At 35.0% G+C, this 21,117-nt stretch overlaps 1 protein-coding gene across 3 annotated transcripts; it reads right to left on the reverse strand.

The window, feature by feature from the left end:
- Nucleotides 1-247: 247 nt before the first annotated feature.
- Nucleotides 248-17,235, reverse strand: LOC145596507 (origin of replication complex subunit 4-like). 3 transcript variants are annotated; one of them, XM_081652796.1, is made up of 17 exons: nucleotides 17,131-17,235; nucleotides 16,906-17,014; nucleotides 16,691-16,781; nucleotides 16,534-16,590; nucleotides 15,146-15,193; nucleotides 14,258-14,308; nucleotides 14,125-14,168; nucleotides 13,926-13,989; nucleotides 13,635-13,721; nucleotides 9,178-9,269; nucleotides 8,994-9,075; nucleotides 7,610-7,695; nucleotides 5,953-6,062; nucleotides 1,244-1,336; nucleotides 1,107-1,171; nucleotides 885-1,028; nucleotides 255-658 (listed from the first exon to the last, which is right to left on the reverse strand). In XM_081652796.1, exons 2-17 carry the CDS (start codon nucleotides 17,010-17,012, stop codon nucleotides 614-616), a joined length of 1,266 nt encoding a protein of 421 aa, XP_081508922.1. In that variant the 5' UTR covers nucleotides 17,013-17,014; nucleotides 17,131-17,235; the 3' UTR covers nucleotides 255-613. The 3 variants fall into 3 exon arrangements, with proteins under 3 accessions (XP_081508992.1, XP_081508922.1, XP_081508846.1); XM_081652866.1 differs by lacking the exon at nucleotides 17,131-17,235 and having other exon boundaries at nucleotides 248-658; nucleotides 7,610-7,692; nucleotides 16,906-17,119; XM_081652720.1 differs by lacking the exon at nucleotides 17,131-17,235 and having other exon boundaries at nucleotides 256-658; nucleotides 16,906-17,119.
- Between the last annotated feature and the right edge of the window lie 3,882 nt (nucleotides 17,236-21,117).

Raw genomic sequence — 21,117 nt, forward strand, 5'->3', positions numbered from 1 at the left:
TAAAACTCCTAACAAGATAAACTTAACATAAATACAATATTAACATAAATAACCAAACCGACTCTAATAAAATAGTATTAAAATTTTCACTTCAGCCAGAAAATTGTAAATATAGAAATTATATTCAGTTAAAACAACCAGGTAACATACAGAGTAATTTCATTGTGACCAATGAATCATAAATCATTCTAAATCAACGTTGTTGTTTCATAAATCATTTTCTCTATTATGTTTAATTTAAAAGCAACGTAAGTAATGTGCCTACAAAAAGTTAAAATTTGCTACAAAGCTTCAGTTGGTCAAGGTAACATGCTATGCATCACTTGGAGCATGGTGTAGTAGCACAATAACACACATATCAATAGACTGCAAAAAATTTGAATATTGAAAAAACAGAGCAAGATAAGTTTATACAAAAAGGTTTTATACAATGCACAGCAAAAACCTGAGAAGTATCGTGTACAATATTTGATTGTTCCCCATATCTTCACAAAAAGGATTTAATCAAATTTCTAATGAGGTTAAAAAGGTTAATTAACTCATACTTGAACCAAGAAGTTTGCAGCAGATCTTCTCAAGCTACTTCACAATTCAGAACATTTATTTGGTCCTTTTAACTTTTTTGCCCAGTCTGATCCATCAATTTTTGAAGAATGCTCTGCGCGCATGAACAGCATTTTTATATATCAGGTGTTTTATACAGCTATCATTTGTCAGATATAACCTTGATGTCAAAACATTCAGAAACAGGGCATCAAAAAGAAAAGAACCATTGAATATGTTTCTACACCATAGATTAGAGAAGCAGAAGGTACTTAACTACTTTGCAGCATTAACTTATTCAGAAATTAACACAGCAAACACAATTGAAACATTTAACTTACTGGGCAACTTTGATTTTCCTTCAAACCCAATTGGAGCTCATATGGTGAGATTAGTAACTTCACTGGACGAAATTCATTGGATTGGTTGTACCCCCTATTGTCCATGAAGCAAACTAATTCACATTGGATAAGATGCTCCAAAGCCTGAAATTATTGACCAGTAGATCATCAAATTAGTTTAGATTGTGCAAGTAATATTGATAAAGGCTAAACCATGCTCACCCTTAAGCAAACATTCCGTGCATAATAGTCAGGAGTCTGGAATGAATCATGTATAGCTTTGTATTCTGCCACATAAACGACAGTAAGTACATGGGAATTTTAAAATATAATGCAACTCGTAGATCTTTTATATGTACCTTTCATGACAGAGTTGAAGTTATATGAGTTCTGCTCTTTAACTTCTAGCCTTTTCATACAGACCAGTATATAAAGTTCTAAGACAGAGCAATCTGTGAGAACAAATTTATATATGTCAGAGAAGTCAATAACAATTTTAGGAGGGGAAAGCGATTAAGGAAGTGAGAGCTTGGAATGCAGCATTAGCCAAATAAACAATAGTTCAAAAGAACAGACTTGAATCTGGGGAACTCCCCTTCTACACCTTCAGCTATTTATCTTATAAAAAAATTTACACCATGCATATATAACTAAATAGGATATGAAACAGGGCTTCTTACAAAAAATTATGATCCCAGTGTCAATCACTGGAATTGGGAACAAAAGCATAAATCTACACTATTCAACACTGCAAAAAGCATAGCTTGTCCCCAAGAAAGAAAAAGAAAAAAAGATTTCAGCCACCTTGTTATATCCATCATTCCCTCCCCCCCCCCCCCCCCCCTCCCTCCCACACACACACTTAACCCTTTCTTCTGCTCCAACTCCTCACATTCAAAATTCGTCAAAAAGGACCATTTAAAGCAAACCGAAAATTTTGTTTTGAACAAGGACCCTAAACAGGATCCCGACCTTTGATTGTCCTTATTCGGACTTGACCCTCACATGCTAAGCAAATGACTTGATTTTTTCCTCTAATTTTGCTGAACATTATCCCCACCACTACCATACCACCATCCCTCCATAATTTTTGCCTCTCATCGTCATCCCTTCCATTTTCTTACCTTTTGCCTTTAATATGCCATTAAAACCCCGCATAAAACATATGAAATCAATTGAATCAAATAAAATCCCCCTCTTATGAATACTACGTGAAAGCTATAAATAACATCCATCAATCAATCAATCAATCAATCAAAGCCTTAATCCCAAAAGTGGGGTCGGCTAACATGAACCAAATTTGATTATTCCGTGTAGTCATCAACATAAATCTTTCTCCTCCATCCCTTACGATCCAAAACTTCATCCTCACGTAAATCCATGCACTTCATATCCTTCCTCACTCCTTCCAACCAAGTCATCTTTGGTCTCCCTCTTCCTCGTTTAATCCCTCCATGGTCCCACTCTTCCACTCTTCGCACCGGTGCACCCTCGGGTCTCCGTCTTACATGTCCAAACCAACGCAGACGATTTTCCCTTAATTTATCTACAATGCCCGCCACACCTACTTTCTTGCGAATAACCTCATTTCTGATTCTATCTCTTAAAGTGTTTCCACACATCCACCTTAACATGCGCATTTCCGTAACCTCCATCTTTTTAATATGCTCTTTCTTAGAAGCCCAACATTCTGTACCATAGAGCAACACTGGTCTTATGGCAGTCCTGTAGAATTTTCCCTTCAACTTTAAGGGAATGCTGCGGTCGCATAGCACTCCCGTGGCCGCTCTCCATTTAAGCCACCCTGACTTAATCCTGTGGGTCACGTCTTGATCAATGTCACCATTCTTCTGGATGATCGACCCTAGGTACTTAAAACATTCACTCATGGTCAAATCCTTTCCATCCAAACTCACCACTTCATTGCTTGTCCCCCTCTGAGTGCCAAAACGACATACCAAATATTCAGTCTTACTCCGACTTAGCTTAAACCCTCTAGATTCCAACCTTTGCCTCCATTGCTCCAACTTGACATTAACCCCATCCTTAGTCTCATCCACCAAAACGATATCATCTGCGAACAGCATACACCATGGACCCTCATCTTGAATTGGTCTAGTTAATTCGTCTAGAACCGTTGCAAAAAGAAAAGGGCTTAATGCAGACCCTTGATGCAATCCGATTGTAATAGGGAAATCTTTTGTCAACCCTCCGCATGTCCTCACATTTGTTGACACATCCCGATACATATCCTTAACTAGGTCTACATACCTTCGTGGGATACCTTTCTTCAACATTGCCCACCAAAGTATCTCTCTTGGCACCTTGTCATATGCCTTCTCTAAATCAATAAAGACCATATGAAGATCTTTCTTCTTTACCCTATAAAACTCCATCATTTGTCTTATCAAATGGATTGCCTCCATAGTAGATCTCCCAGGCATAAAACCAAATTGGTTATCTGAAATGCTTGTGCATGCCCTCAACCTTTGTTCAATCACCCTTTCCCACAACTTCATAGTATGGCTCATAAGCTTAATTCCTCGATAGTTAGAACAATCTTGAGCGTCTCCTTTGTTTTTATAAACCGGGACCAAGGTGCTCTTCCTCCAATCTTGTGGGATCCTTGTAGCCGTCCATATCTTGTTGAAAAGGTTTGTTAACCAATCAATACCAATCTTACCCAAACACCTCCACACCTCTATCGGTACCCCATCAGGGCCAACCGCCTTCTTAGGTTTCATCTTCCTCAGTGCAATCTCCACCTCTACTCTCCTAATCCTTCGCACATACTCCATGTTGATTTCTTCATCACTCATAGAGGTATCTCCTATCACAACTCCATTACTTCCATTAAATAATTCATCGAAGTACCCCTTCCACCTGTCCTTGATGCCCTCCTCTTGCACTAGGACCATTTGGTTCTTATCTTTGACACACTTCACCATGCCAATATCCTTCCTTGCCTCTTGTCTTCTCTTTGCCATCTTATAAATGATCCTTTCTCCCTCCTTGGAATCAAGCTTTTCATAAACCTCCTGATATGCCTTTTCTTTTGCTTGGCGAACAGCTGCCTTTGCCTTACTCTTAGCCTCCTTATACGCTGCAAAGGTTTCATCACTCCTACATTTTCCTAAGGCTTGATAGCATTCCCTTTTTTGCTTAATTACTGCTTTCACCTCTTCAGTCCACCACGAAGTATCTCTCTGTACCGAAGTTCTTCCCCTTACTTCCCCTAAGACCTCTTTGGCCACTCTTAGGAAACAGTTCTTCATTCGTAACCAGGTCATGTCCGGATCCACCTCTCCATCCCAATCCGCTTCTTCAATTACCTTTTCTGTAAAAACCTTAGCTTTTGCATCCCTTAGGGTCCACCATCTTATCCTTGGTTCTTCTTGTCTAACTTTTTTCTTCGCCTTCTCTTTCAGACGAATAGTCATTACCAATAGCCGGTGTTGGGTGACCACACTCTCCCCTGGGATAACCTTACAGTTTATGCAACTTTGGCTATCTATGCTCCTTGTGAGCAGGAAGTCTATTTGAGTTGCATTTGCTCCATTCCGAAAAGTTATCAAGTGTGAATCCCTCTTCTTAAACCAAGTATTAGCCAAAATTAAATCATATGATTGGGCAAAATCCATAATAGCTTCACCACCGGCGTCCCTCTGCCCATACCCAAAGCCTCCATGGACACTCTCATAGCCATCTCGGCTCGCCCCAACGTGCCCATTTAGATCCCCTCCAATATATAACTTCTCTGAGTGGTGGACACCCTGCACCACCTCGTCTAGGTCCTCCCAAAATTGTCGTTTCTCTTCTGCATCTAAACCCACTTGGGGAGCATAAGCACTGATAACATTCACAATCTCCTTGCCACATAGCAACTTCAGCCTTATCAACCTATCGTTCTTCCGATAGACCTCGATCACCTCTTTTGCCAACCTCTCATCGAGAACCACACCAACTCCGTTCCTAGCTCCACCATTCCTTGTTCTGTGGCTCGTTTCTTGCCCAACATACCATACCTTATACCCCAAAACCAAGCCTCGAGCTCCTTCTCCTGTCCATCTTGTCTCTTGGAGGCACATGATGTTCACGCGTCGTCTTTTCATTACTTCTACCAAATGGGGATAATAAGATGGAATGAGTTGCATGGGTAGCGGCTTGGCAACGGCAATACGCTGATAGGTGACATGAGTGGCGCTTGAGGTAGTGGCAATTTGTAGTAGGTAGTGTGAAGGGGTAGCTGGCGTTGGGTTCAGACGAGGAGAGGAGAGAATGAAGCAAAGGAAAAGGGAGTGAAGAGGTAGGGCATGTGGTGGTGTAGGATTTTAGTGTCGTGGTGGGCTAGTAGTGGGATGATGGTGGGCATGGTTTAAAAAAATTATATACATCCGATTGTAAGCTGCACCCAAAGGTATTTTCTACTCATTAAATATTTTTTGCACATTTTAAAATCTTAAAATGAGCCAAAAAAATAAAATAAATAAATAAATAAATAACTTGGGTGCACCTATCTCTATGTACAACCAAAGGTGTTGGGCATGGTGGTTGGGAAGGTGAAAGGGATGAAAACAAGGCACATGCTCTGCATACGAGGGTCAACATTGGAAAAATCAAGTCAAAGCTAGGTCCCTTTTCACACACAAAAAAAATTTAAGAATGCAAAATTAAAAATATTTATATAAGGTCCTAATTTACCACTTTATTTATATAAAAGGACCTTTTCTCACAAAATGTCTACTTTAAAAGGTCCTTTTTGACATTCAGATTTTCCTATTAAATTTGTTAAAACCCAAAAGACTCGATAAACCTTCAGCCTTCTTTCCACGAAATTACTACACTGATAATCAATAGAATGGACAACGGATATTAGGGACCAAGATCATGGTTCTCCAGAGTATATAGTTATGTTTTATAAATGGTGCTAATATGGGGAGAGAGTAGGAACAGCGGTGCATACTACATACTGAATGAGAAAAATACATACTATCAGATTATTGAGTCTATAACTATCAAATTGAAATGGAACAAAATGAAGCACATAAAATTGAAGAGGCTACTTCACCTTTTAGATACTCCAACTTTGGCTGTCTATTTAATCTCACAACAGCCCTCTTGAAGTTCTCAATTGAAAGGATGCCCGTCTTCATGTCCATGGTGGAAACAGATAAAAACCTGAAAACATGGGAGGTAATAACATGAGAAAACAAGTTTTGTTTTTGTTCATTTTTTGTATTGCTAGACCCCACGAGAGGAGATGGATGCGCAGAAGGGAGGCTCATGAGGAACCATAAAATGCAATGATGCAGGCAAATGTTTTTTAGAGTATTTCCACACAATAACTTTTAGGTGCAATTAGTAAGTCAACAGTAACCTAACTATGTTAGCAAAATTCAAGGACGTTAGACCAAAGTTAGATGCTTACTCTAGGTTCTTTCTCCGGAAGTTTTTCTCTCTTTCTGAAAGATGGAGAATGAGAAAGTGACAAAGAAGCGGAAAAAGAAAATACCAAGTTAGTTAAATTCTTGGCAAAATTGGTCTCAACACTATGAACTATGGCTTAGTGGCCAAAACACAACAAACTAATGACTTAGGTGCAAAGCGCACCTTTAGTGAGTTTTTTTATTATTTTTTTATTTGCATCCTGTAAAGGTTTCGGAGGTCCAAATTGAGCTCGAAACAAGTAAATCAATATCGTACATGATTCGTTTTGTGTGTCATTGTTTTTTAAGCCGAATTGAGTCATTTAGGCTGTTTTTTTGCTTGTTTCGAACTCAATTTGGACCTTTAATGGTCAAAATGACCCCCGAAACCTTTACGTGACATTTTACGACATGCAAATCGAAAAAATTTATCGGCTCCGGTGAGAATGGTGGCCAGAAAACTCACTAAAGGTGCGTTTTGCACCCAAGTCATTAGTTTGTGGTGTTTTGGCCACTAAGCAAAGTACAGGGTACACTCCAGCCACAGTTCAAAGTGGGCCAATTTTGCCTATTCCCTTTCCTCTCTAAATTCCTCCGTCGCCAGTATCACCACCACAACTCCTCCGCTACCTCCACCATCTTATTCAGTTGCCGAGTCCATTGGCATTTCCAATTCCTATGCCTATCCTCCCCGAGGAGATCTCTTACCAAGCTCAACTCACACGAAAGGTTTCTCTCTATTTTTTATTAGTAATTTCAAACCTAACCAAAAAATTTCAAACCTAATAGATGTTGAAGAAGGTGATAAACATGAGTAAAAGCATCTATGGGTCTTCTTGATGCACATGTCATTTATTCTACTATGTGGAAGGTTACTCTCCAATCGACTAATTTCTGAATTAGTTAATTAATTAATTGGGATTAAAATCCCTAAAAATAAGAATTTAATTGAGATTGACAACTTTTACAATGGTATTTTCCCAAGAGCAATGCAACCCTCATAAATAGCTATAAAAGTGTCAATATAAGGAATATAACAATGGATGCCTATGGATAAAATATAGAAAAGGGGGTGTTATGTACAAAGAAGAGGGAGGCTAAGAGGCTACCCCTGTTCATTTGGAGGAAATTCTTCACCAAAATGAAAAATTGGGGTTATAGAGTCACAAAACTCCCATAACAGAATACTAACAACAAGGTTATTGTTGACTTACTAATTGGACGTTAGGATTACTATGTGTAAAATCTAAAAACATAGAGCACAACTCAATTGTTTCACTTAAAGAAGAAATTACTTACAAGAATCTCATAATCTGGTCAACTGTTGAATCTGAACTCAACAATGTGTTCATAGTGTCTTTGAATTTCTTGTCAGCCAATATCTTCTACGTAAAATCAAGGAAGAAAATACAGAGTAGATAAAGAGATAGCTGGAGTATGAGCATTAATATAGCTTTCAAATTAAACTGATTTGCCCGTATCTAAAACTTTGCAAATTGTTGATTCGGCATAACAATGTGTTACATGATAGATAGTTAATATCATTCATTGGTCGATTCCATCTCTCTCTCTCTCTCTCTCTCTCTCTCTCTCTCTCCCCCTCCCCCTCTCTCTCTCTCTCTCTCTCTCTCTCTCTCTCTCTGGTCGATTCCATCTCTCTCTCTCCCTCCCTCCCTCCCTCCCTCCCTCTCTCTCTCTCTCTCTCTCTCTCTCTCTAGTTGACCTCCCAGGCTTCCACTTCCTCTTCTAGGCTTTTCCCACCATGTTAAGTCTTACACTAACTAAAGAAATGTACTATAAATTCAGCTCTAGTCTCATGAGGATGAGGATGAGGTTGAGGTTCAAAATATATTCTAACAAAATAGGCAAAAAGCGACACGTACCTTCAAAAACAATAAGAACAGATAGAAAGATTATTAATTCCCGAAACTTCAGAAAAAGCACCAAAACCCTTTGCATTATAAGTTTGGATTCAGGAATCAAGACAGTGAGAGCCCAAGTATGTATAATTCTATTACAAGGTGAAACCAAAGGATCTTTGTATGCAATCAATGCCTGCTATATGGCTATTTGCTGCTACTTAATAAATCCACCTCTCAATCATCCATTCCAACCCTACATAAATAAATGTGTCAACCTCCAGTACTCAGGTCTCCTCGCCAAAACGGAAGTCTATAGCACACCATAATATTACTATTTGAACTTTGAGAGGACAGCACTGAACAGGGCATCAAAGCTGAGGCTAATCCAGAATGCTCGTTCTGTAACTTGAGGGTAAAAACTAAAAAACAAATAATACGTATAGTCATATTCCGCTCTTTACTGAATATCAACATCGATCCTACACATGATAATATAGAGCTCTATAGCATTTGCATGGAGTTAATACCAAAGATTAGCAACATATTGTTCATAGTAGCAAGTAATTCTAGTTACATTTCATAGAAGGTGAATATACTGCGACCAAAATTTTGAAAATGCATTGTCAAGGGTACTAAGTAGCTTGAGAGTAGATGGAATCCAAGTGATATATACAACTTCAAAATGGTATAGTCAGAGAGAAAACATATGAAAATAACCATTACAATAAGAAGCACAGACAAAGTAACAGTCAATCCACAACAAATGTTTGCATGATATGTAGTACACAGACCAAAATGATATATCTAAAGAGAAAGGATACACGAAGCTCTTTGTTGAATTCAACTACGTAACTCTGAGGAAGGCTCGAATTTACCGGCAAGGATAATAGAAACTCCAGCAACCTGTGAACAGCCACTTAATCAAAGAATCACTTCAGAACATGCATGTAACACAAACTGCACAAAAAAATTGTCATTCTAATCTCTAAACTTGGCTAGAATTACCTTTCTAACTCATCTTTTGAGGGAGGACAAAACAAAAGTTTTCTCTGTGATAAACGGGATCTAACTCTTTTCTCTAAAAGTTGGTCAGCATCCTGCAGGTGGAATTGGAGAAAATATGCAATTTCAGCTTCCTTTTTTTTTTTTTTTTTTTTTTTTTTTTTTGAAGAAATGCAATTTCAGCCTTTCAGGGCACTATAATAGTGATACAATAAATTATTATTTTTGTGTTTTTTTATCTCTTTTCATATGAGATGTACTTGTAAAATAAAAATTTTGAAATACATTGCAACTTCCCTAAAACTTCTTCCTTAAATTTTTATACAAGTATATCGCAAATTCAGATTCACAACCCCAAAAAAAAAAAAAAAAAAACCCTTAAATTTTGAATTGCAACCTCCCTAAAACTTATTCCATAAATTAATCTCATGTTTAGTTGATACGTTGAAAATAATTTCAACAGTTAAAATTTGCCCATAATAATCCAAAATTCCAATCATGCATAAATACCATTTCTCACAATTTGACATTTTCAGGTACCCTCACATTTAAAAAATCTATTTAGGTGACCTAGGAAAGCATTTTTAATGTAACTTATTCTTGGTACTATCAATTTACTAGTTATAATGTCCTATTGGTAATATACTTGTGATGATTGTGAATCGGGTTTTATAGAAGTTATCCTCTCAATAGCAATTTGAATTGGTCATGTAGTTTTCTCAAAAATTGGAATGAGATGTATTGTAATTAAGTATTAAGTAATGTTGCATATGATTTGATAATGTTTCAAAAGATAGTAGGATGTGTATTTAAATTTTAATGATGAGAAATTGCGTTTGATTATGTTTCGGAAATATTAAACCAAAAATTATAACCATGAATCCCACAAAACAGTAAACATATTCTATATATATGTGAACCAAGCTTTACATTTCAGCAAGAGCGAATTTGAATAGGCCATGCAGCCTGATATTACTACATGCGATGGTCTGAATGAGCATCTATAGAAATTTGAAAATTGAATGTGCTGCAATTACATGATGGACAATGTCCATTCTAATGAAATGTAATTTGTAAAAATTATATCAACTACATATAGAGACATTGGATCTTATTATGTTTCCAAAGAAGTTTTGGGTCTTTATGTAATTTTGAAAAAGTTGTATAAACTAAGAGTACATATTAAAAAATTGGATCATCATCTCTCTGAATAATAAGTTTTTAATTAATATTCCTGTCAAAACCATATTGAACACTCCTAAAAATCAAAATTGAGTGGAGACTTGCTTAGTGAAATGAAAGCAAATTAAAATTTAACACCCAAACTTCTGTCATACCAAATCCAAAGCCTTGGGAAATGTTGTAGAAACTTCGTGTTGGGTTTCATTGCACATAAGATGTAGTTGGATAACCAGACATGGAAGGAGGAGCCCCATATGATGATGGTTTGTTCAGCATTATAATTGAAGCAAAAATATTACCAAAAAAAAAAAAAACCAACTAAAATTTTATAATTATTAAAAATAAGATGAAACCATATCATTTTTTTCTTTAGCATAGTACTAAGCTTAAATTCTTTACCATAGGATCAGAGGAAGCCCAAGGTAATATTCCAATCTCCCTTAGGATATGTCAATATTATCAAAATAAGCTTTAATTGTTGTTCAAATACCTTTAGAGGAGAGAGTGTGTGCAATGAGTTCATTGCATGAATTAGGAGAGAGAATTGAGGTGAAGGGAGAGAGAGGGGAACAAAGAGAAAGAAAGTGAAATGAGTGGTAGAAAGTAAAACCATGAAAAGTAAAAAAAGGGAGACAAAGATGTATTGCAGGCTAAACAACCTCGGGAAGACCGAGGGAAAGCAAAGGGGCAAAAAGGTCAACCGTCCTACAAAGAGAAGGAAATCAATTGCTACAACAAGGGCAAAATAATCAATAAACTTTTTCAAGGGTAAAAAAGGAAAGGCACTATTCATAAGCTTTTTAATTGCCATGTCGTGACTTTTTAAAGGTTATACATTTTAAATAACTGGCTAGAAACCATACAAAGAATTAGTGATAAGTGGAATTTTTTATAAGCTCAAGTACCAGAATGATTTAAAAAGAAAGAAAAAGAAATTAAGCAAAACTACACTCCCTCTCCAATTTACACTACTAAGTCACTAACTTTACTACCCCCACCACTATCACCACCACAAGTACCATCAGTCTATCCATCCATCGCCACCAAACTTGCTTCCACCCTCCTTTTACAATTGGCTTACCCTTATTGCCAACCTTTCCCTCTCTTGTCCATTCCTTTTCCCTCTTCACCTATGCTCTTACTCAACCTTTTCAAAGGTTTAGAGGCATTAGAGATTTTGACACCAAGTATCTACCAAGGCCACCATATATCATTCTAACTCCTTTCTTTCCATCTTCTCTTTCCCCTTTATCCAACATTAATACTCTATAGTACTACTCCAAGTCAAACACCTATTTCACTAACCCCTTGTAGCTTCCTTGTCCTTCCCTAAGGGTAGTCAGCCACATCTATTTTCTTGAATTCATTCACCTTAGCAAGAAGTAGACAAAGCAGTAGCTTGGTGGGTGATGGTTATGTACTATATAATAATAGCTATAGATCAATGGTGGTGGAGAGATGCGAACTTGATCGTGATGAGGAGTGGTAGTGAGTACTAAGTAGGTGATTGATGGAGAATCATGACAAGGGAAGGATTTCAAAGGTATTGTTTTTTTTCCTCTTCTTTATTTCATTGCAGTTTTGATATTTAAGTTGTCCAAAATATTAAAAAAATGTATCACCAATCTATACTCGTACCATTGTGTACAAATGCTTAACATATGGTGACATTAGGAGTAAGTGAGCAACTTTATTATATGCCTAATTGTTACTCCTTAGTTTTAACACAGGTGTAAGTGATAAGTTGATTGGCCATCATTTGTAATTTACTAAAAAAAAGTAGATGGGAAAGGAGATAGGGGGTTTTATTTTCATGTAGAAGTTAATGGGTTTTTCAAAATATATACATCATCCTTAGTGTGAGAAGATTTGGACTCACGTGAGAAGTATTCTTAGTGCGAGAAGCGTGAAAAGCGCTTATTACCGTCAATCAATTTAATCTAGCGGACAGTATTTTGAATACTGGTCACTCTATATAATTTCCTTACGGAGTATTACTCATGTGATTGTACCCAAAAAAAAAAAATCATTCAATATATCTCTCCTCTCCCCCTTGCCTCTTTCTCTCTCCTGAATGGAGCTGTGGAGCTCAAACATGACGTCTGATGAGATCATCACAAATTTTCTCTAGAACTTTCCTACTCCAATCATTTTTACTAGTAATCACACACTACTATTGAGGTTCATTAATTTTTTTATATTTCTAATTTTTACAAAAAGTAAAAAGTGTGGAGCATTTGATCTACCATTGTTGTTAGATCATCCTTTTTCTCTCTTCTCTAGACTATATCCAGAAATCAAAATAAAGATAAGAATGCTAGTTCATGGGTTCTAATAGCCACCATAAAACTAGAAAATATGGCAAATTTGTCCTTTCTACAATACAAAGCTATTTACTACATATAAGCAACCAAGAATTGTATGATAAAGCTTGAATACAATTCTTTATATATGATAAAATCTTATTTTACATTTAAAATAAAAAATAAAAAACACTTATATTGCACAAATTATTTGCAAAAAAAAGAAAAAAAAATTAACTTTATGAAATACTTGAATAAAAATAAGACTTACACCATATCTCAAGGTAACCATAGCCAATTCAATTACTAAACATACTAATCCCATTCTAATTATTTCCAAATAAAAATAAAAGTTGATTTTACTAGTATTGATGGGTTGTAGTATTACCATATAATCATACTTAAGTGTTTAGAGAGAAATTCAACTTTACACAAGATGACTTTCTCCAAAAATAACCAATGCTTGACTCTTATAATCATACTTAGGAATATCATTTTGCCAAGTTTACTTTCATGTACAAGACACACTAAAAAAAATCATCATTGAAAAAGGCGATATAGCTAAACAACTAAGACCCCGTTCATTTCATCTAATTTTTGTTGAACTGAAATTATTTTTGCTGAACATAAATAATTTTTACTGAAGTGAAATTATTTTTGCTAAACTGAATTATTTTTATTGATTCTCTATTATATTTCTTCTTTATAATTACTGATTTTTACTAACTGAACTTTATTTAATTTTACTTTAGTAAAATTATTTTTACTAAACTAAAATTATTTTAATTGAATATTATTTTTTTAATTGAATATTTTTTTTTTAAGGTGAAGTGAACAGGGGCGAAATTTTAACAAACACAGCTTTAAACATCAATATAAACCTCCAATAAAAAATCTCCAATTGAAACACTTCCATCTTGCTCAACATGGACAAGATCATGTGCAGAGAAAAAGAAAATTCTTACTAAAACATACCAATCTACAGCTAATGCCAATCACAACAGCTTGTGACGTCACAGATTGCATTGCATCTAACAAGCTATAGAGTAACCGTTGTTTACCCTGGAAAGTGAAAAACAAAAGGTGATGATGAAAAATTTCAATACACATCACTTGAAATTTCATAAAAAATGAGTAAAAATATATATATAAGGAATTAGGGAAGACATTGCAGGGCTAATGTGTACCCAAGAATGACCAATGCCATTGCAGAATTAGAAGAATGCTTCAAGGTTACAGTGAAGTTAGAAGAAGACAAATGCATACCTGAGCAAATATATCAAATTCGTCCAGAACAATAACAATTGTCTTATGTGCCAACCCACACTCTCTAAAAGAAAGAACAAAAGGTAAAAAGATTGATTTAATATCAATTTTATAGGAATCCATTGACCAACAACCAAATGATGTAATTTGATTACATATGAAAGTTATCGAAAGTAAATTAAAAATATAAGCCACTCACCGCAACATACTAATCACAAATTGAGTATTGTCATCAAAAGAAGCCTGAGCACAGTCAATCTTTTTAATAATTGTTCTGTAATCTCATATGGAAATCAAATCAAAAACAAATTGTATAGATGTATGCAGTTTACCATTTTCGAGAACGACAACTGATGCTCCACACATAATTGTCGGGCGATTTCCTACATAGTAAATCATGGTTAAATAATATCAATATAAGGAGAATCTCTATGCAGAGACAAACATAGAAGAAATTTATAAAACTCAGAGAACATCATCTACAGAAGATGGAAGTGCAAATCAGAGAAGCAGTAACAATATAAGACATTAACTCGGTAGCTAAAATGATCTTGATTACATTTCTTAGCTAGTGGAACTGCACACCGAGAGTTACCCAAGAAGGACCAATGCCACTACATAGTCACTAAAGCTAGATAATGTCAAGTTATATAAGTTGTGCAGCGTTGGATAATCTTAAGCTTTAATAATCTAATATATCATAAAATTAAATGGAAACATATCATTATAATTATTACATATTTATACATTACACAACTTCCTATCTGATGTAGTGGGAAAATGCACCCAAGTCATCCAACATTAAAGTAAACGTAAAGGTGCTCAAACAAACCAATGACTAAGGCTCAGTCCTCAACTTATTGTTGCTGAAAGAAAACATAATTTTGCAGAACCATTCACATTTCTGCTTAAATATTGAACTTTGTTTATTTTTGCTGAAACTTAAATTACCAAGTTGAGGAGAATAAAGCCAAAAGCACACTCACCTAACACCGATACCAAGAGACTGAAAAGTTTTTGTATTAAGCCTCATCACTTCATAGCATAATAATGTAATATACTCAAGCTCATGTTATTTACAAACATTAAGAGCAATAATGTGAAAAATATGCAGCTTATAATATACCATCTAACAAAAATGAAAAGAAATTAAACTCAAAAGCAGCCATTTGTTGCAGAGTACTGGAACTTTTAATTATGAGAAGACTTTTAAGCCGTACCTTGAGGGCACAATTATCATCACTATGCAAAAGCCCGTTTAATTTTATCTGCAAAAAGTAACATACTTTAACACCCAATGCCATATTCAGCCCACCAAAAGGAAGGAAGAACCAACAACCATTTTCTCATAATAGAGAATACAATATCAATAATTAATTTATATTAGGAAAACTTGAAATAGTACACTAGTTAATTGCGGAAAAACAAGACCTTTTTTTTATTCGAACACTGGTACAGTTGATGACGCTACTTAAACAAATCCAAATTCTCATACATAGAAAGGAGTATTAGTTGAATAAAAATAATAAGAAGAAATGTATCATACCAAATTAGTTAATCGCACAAATGATAAAGCAAGGACAAGTAATGTATCATGTCTAAATTGTAGCGTCAACCCTACCCCATTTCTAGTAACTCTATCCATCACTTGTTTCATACACATGCCAGTTTTCAGGAGCATGAAACTACTCGGGTTTTAGCCAAAGCACCTATCAAATAGTTTTAAGGACTGAAAGAAACCGTTGTTCTAAGGGTTGATACCTGTTAGGATCGTATTCAAAAGATCCACACACCAAGGCAACATAAGGACATTAATCTATATGAGAGAAAAATGGGAGATATTTTGGTCTACCACAGAGAATCAGCGAACATCAACCTTACTACTACCCAAAATTTAATTTGACTAAGCCGAATATGTTAACCCCACATAGCACATTTAAGGATTGTTTCGAAAATTAAGAAAATACAAAGGGAATGAACTAAATTTTCTTCAGTCTGCCCACTTCCAGTAAATTGAACTACCAAAGAAATGTTTTCTTCAAATAAATTTCATTATACAAAGGGCATTTTATTATACAAATAATAGCTTACGTCTAGTGATTTCTTTCAAAACATTACAATTCCACTTACAAATTAATTCAAGCTACTTCATTCATCCACCAAAACCAAGTAAAGTTATAGATTTTTTTTAAAGAGATTAGTCCAATATGAGATCATTCTGTTTAAAACACCAAGATTTTCAACTCTTATGTGCAAATTCTGAACACTGATACTTTATTACTTTCTAATATACATAGTACCCATATTACTACCTCTGTCCCCATATAATTCTCCTTTCACCCCAAACTTTAATCAACTAAACCCCCACCATCTTGTTTTTTTTTTTTTTTTTTTTTTTGTATATTCATTTTTAATCAACCGAACCCCACATCTAGTTATTTCCTTTACCTTCTTAAAACTTGTGCAAAAGACAAATGAAGTACATAATATCAAAAATTTCTAAGTATTGCTTTGCCACAAGCAAATTGAGTTTCGACTGGAAGCACCAATTATTAGATTTATTTTCACATAGTAATAGGAATTGGGAATTCGAGATATAGAGCATTACCACAGATATCATATCAGGATATTCCACCAATAAATCTCTAAGGACTAACTCCAAAACCTACACACCAACAAAATTTAGACATCATCAAAATCCGCAAAATCATATAAATCCATACTTAATTAAATTAAAAACAATGGAAGAGTAACTAAGAACAAACCGCAGTTTTGCCACAACCACGGGGACCAAGAAGCAACACCGAATTATTACATGCTTCCGTGATTGAACTAGATATCAAAAACTTCAATTTACTGTAAAATGGAAAAGCGGTCGAAACAAATTTTAAGACAATTATAATTGAAAGAAACAAGTATGACTTTCATAGATTTAATATTAATAGAGATGAATGGGAAATTAGGGGAGTAGAAGAATTACCTAAAGTTGGTATCTGAAGAAGAAGGGAGGAGAGAGAAAAATGCATGAGGGTCACATAGTCTGCTTCTGAGTAGAATTAGAGCTTCTTCTGCGGGATTCTTCTCCATTTCTGAAATGTTCAAGTTTCAACAATGGCGGGAAAATTCACAATTGAAAATCCTAAAAATAAACCCTAAATTGTGAAATTGATATTCGATTAATACAAAATGAAAAAAAACAGTTTACCTTAGAAGGTGCTTCAATGGAGGACAGAGATTTCAGAAGTCACGTCAATGGAAAAAGTAAGGTGCCTTTCACTGGTTTCAATGTAAAGGTGATCACCATTAGCCCGACCCGATCCGGCCCGAAAATAGGGCGGGTTTGAGCAAGCAACGTATTTTTAGTTAAAAAGCTCGAACCCGGCTTGAAAGCCTGTTTTGGCCCGATAAGCCCGCTACTTTTTTACGGATTTGGCCACGAGAAATTCTGTTAAGGCCCAGCCCGACTTTTGATAGGGGTGAGCATGGGACGGGTATCCGTACCATTAGTACTAACGGTTCGGGTACCCGATAACCAAAATCCCTATAAGTGATATTCATAACCCGAACCGATAAGTTCGGGTACCCGAACTTTGGGTACTCGGATTTTCAGTCGGTTATCGGGTACCAATAAGATATCAAATAATGATAATTAAACTTAATTATGATATAATTTACTACTAATTAACAACAATATCATATGATTTTGACTAAATTATTAATAATATTACTAATCATTGATATTATAAGGATAAAGTAATTATGAAGTAAAGTAAGAGTTTAGATTTTAAAAAATAGATTTAAGTAGGGAAAAAAAAAAACAAAAAAAAAAAATGCTTATAGGATCGGATCGGGTAACCGTTAATTTTAAAATGATACCCAATAACCATACCCGATAACAAATTATCGGAACGGGTACCTGAACCGTTATGGTTATTGGATCAGGTACCCTAATTTTTAGAACGGTTACGGATCGATTTTTCGGGTTTTCGGTTTTTCGGGTAGTTTTGCTAAGCTCTACTTTTAATCACCTCTTTTTCAATGGTAGAGAGAGAGAGAGTCTAAGGCCTATTCTGATTGATTGAATTGAATTGAGCTGAGTTGAGCTGAACTTAACTTAACTTATTAGAGCTGAACTGAACTGAACTTATTAGAGTTGAACTAAACTGAATATTTAATAAGGGAAGGAAATTAGTAGCTGAACTGAACTAATTAGAGCTGAACTGAACTGAAAATAATCGTATCATAATAGGCCCTAAGACTTGAGAGCGGGAAACCGAAGACAAATAGGAGAGATGCAATTTTAGACTCCAATATATCCGTTGCATGATGAGATTATGATTTATTAAAGAGAGAGAGAGAGAGAGAGAGAGAGAGAGAGAGAGATTATGGTTAAACTAGAGGTGATATAAAAAAAAAAAAAAAAAATCAAGCCAAGCTGGCCTTAATACAAATCTCATGCCAAAACCAGCAAAAAAAAAAAAAAAAAAAAGGGGGGGGGGGCTTCTCAGGTCAAAGCGGGGTTTTAGGCTTGCCCAAAACCGTTCAGATCGGGCCGGGCTACTTTCTCTAGGTTAAACTAGTTATTTCCCGAAGTATACTCAGTTATTCATACTCCATTCATGTTTTAAATACGGAATATTTGTTACAGTTTGACCAGCACATAGTTTTAGGCAATTTAATTTACTAAAATAAAATAAAAGGTAAGTGGGGTAGTTGCAATATTAATAACTTGTAACAGAAAGATAGTGGAGTTAATAGTTTTTTAAAAGGCAGTGAATGTGAGAATAAAGAAATAATACAATAATAATTATTAAAAAAAAAAAAAGTAGTAGTGGATTTGGGTGGGACCATGAAAGAAAGATATACTCTTCACATCTCATAGGGGATGTTTGGTAATTAGAGTTTTGACCATAAAAGAGTTTATTTGACCAAGTTAGAGGTTTGACTACCCCAATCATCTATTTTGGGTGTTTGGTAAAAAAGCTTTTTAAATGAGCTGATTGGGACAAATCAGCTAATTTGTAAATAGCTAAAAAATAGAGCTTTTTGAGTTAGCTGATTGAATAATAAAAGTCAAATGACATTTTGCCCTCCCAAATTCTTACCCTAAAACTATTCAACCATGAAGCATTTCAGCCGTTTTTTTTTACCAAAGCATTTCTCCTTCTTTCCTCCATGAAGCTACTGAAAGTCTGAAGGTGTGTGGAAGTTAAAATAGCCCACTATTAAGCATCTTCCAATTTCATAATCCATAGTGTCACTAAGGTAAGCTAATATCCCTATTCATAATTTACTTTCCATGTTTTATTTTTATATTTTTAGTTTTTGGATTTAAGTGTTCATAATGGTCAATTGCATCGAAAAAGAAACACTAATTGAAATTAATTAATACTTTCAATGTATTGTGATATCATGTTCTGTTACTTATTGATTTTTTTTTTTTAATTTCTCATTTATGGAACCATATAAAATGCTTTGTAAAAACGTAACTTTTTTTTAAGGATACTGTAGAGAATATTTCAAGCATTAACCCCTAACTTGAACCCCACTGTGATCACTAAAGTATGGTGGCGTCCAAAGGGAAAGAAGATAGAGCAAAAGAGTCGCCAACAAGTTTTAGGAACTTGTAAACCGTTCACGAGGTGAAGGTTACACCCCTTAACGATCCCAGAGAGATCGTCAACTCCATAAGGTCTTGAACCAAATAGGGTTCGGGGATGAAGGTACAAATCCAACCTAAAAGATATTGAACCTGCCATAATAATAGGCTTTTACTTTATTCTGATCGTATTCATGTGCGCTTTCTGACTAACATGCAATCAATAGGATTAACCCTAAACCTGTTTAATGTATGTTGGTTTAATATTAATGCACAAATAAATCTATTATTGGCGATCACTTGAATTATAACCAAATTAACCCTAAACAAGATTATTAATTATTTTATTAAGCGTGATTACATGTACAAATTCCCTTTAAACATGCATAAAAGGCGTGATCAAGCAATAACAATAAATATCATCAACATAATAAATAATCATCATAAAATTATAATCATAATTAAAATAATCGTGAATCATGTTAAAGCATAATAATAGCAAGATCCTAGGCATGATACTAACAAGATTAATAACAAACCCTAGCATGTCACTAAACAATAAAAATCAAAGCTTTTACCTTAACATGATACTACCATGCTATTAGGAAAGAAATAGGAAACATCGCAGGAAACACAATTGTCATATTTGATATTAAAGTTACCCTAGACATGATACTAGGAATATCATAATAACAACCTAAGCATGATTTCTACATCATAATAACAATGTAAACAATTAAAACACTTACTTGGATGCCTCGTACCTCTTTCTAATAACAAAATACACACGTTAGTAACTTCAAGGAAAATAATAATCAAAACAATTAAAGAATTAAATTAAATAATTAAAATAGAGATTTGGGACCAAACCCTCAGAAATTAAACATTTCACGTCTAGGGCGAAGACAACTTCGAATATGGCTAGGTGTATCTAAGTCTAATGAATGCATAATTTTTATATTTGAGAGAAGGCTAGTTTAGAAAAGAGAGAGAGAGAAATCAAGAAAATCTTGATGAGAGGTGGTGAATGAAAACGGAGTTTTTAGGAAGATATTTATAAAGAAAATCAACCAAAAAGATAGAAAATCAAAACAGAGTTCTGACGCGTAAAACGGGGATTAGCGCTAGACGCTAACATTAGCGCCAGGCGCCAAGCGTAGTGTCAGGCGCTAATGCTGGCGTTTGGCGCTGACTAAGATTCTGACGCGTTTTCTTAAAATTAGATAGAAATTGCCGTACAGGAGGATAAAATCGTATTTTCCTCAAAAACGTTCTTTTATTCTGATTAAAACTCTAAAAGTCAACAAAAGTCAATTTATCAATGCTAATTAGATTAGGAATGAAAAGAATCTTCTAGAAGAATCTAGAAGACTAAAATCATTCCTAATGAAATTAGGAATGATAAATCCATATTAGGCCCTCCTCTAGATCATTGGGCCGCATATAAAGCTCAAACCGGGCTCAGTTCAGTAAATTGGCCATAACTTCCTCAATATTCATCGAAATTGGGCTTATAATATATCGTTGGAAAGGTCTTTTCAAACCTTATCCAACTACACTTTTATTGGACCCATATCATGGACCAACCAAACT

The sequence above is a fragment of the Chenopodium album genome, chromosome 1 (genome assembly GCF_948465745.1).
Source record: "Chenopodium album chromosome 1, dcCheAlbu1.1, whole genome shotgun sequence".
Classification (NCBI taxonomy): Eukaryota; Viridiplantae; Streptophyta; class Magnoliopsida; order Caryophyllales; family Amaranthaceae; genus Chenopodium; species Chenopodium album.

Coding starts and splice junctions, on each gene's coding strand:
- LOC145596507 (XM_081652796.1), bottom strand. CDS start 17,012: ATGGAGAAGAATCCCGCAGAAGAAGCTCTAATTCTACTCAGAAGCAGA. Junction 15,194..16,533: donor ATCCTGATATGATATCTGTG/GTAATGCTCTAT, acceptor TACTTTTTGCAG/ATAAAATTAAACGGGCTTTT. Junction 1,029..1,106: donor CACGGAATGTTTGCTTAAGG/GTGAGCATGGTT, acceptor CAATAATTTCAG/GCTTTGGAGCATCTTATCCA.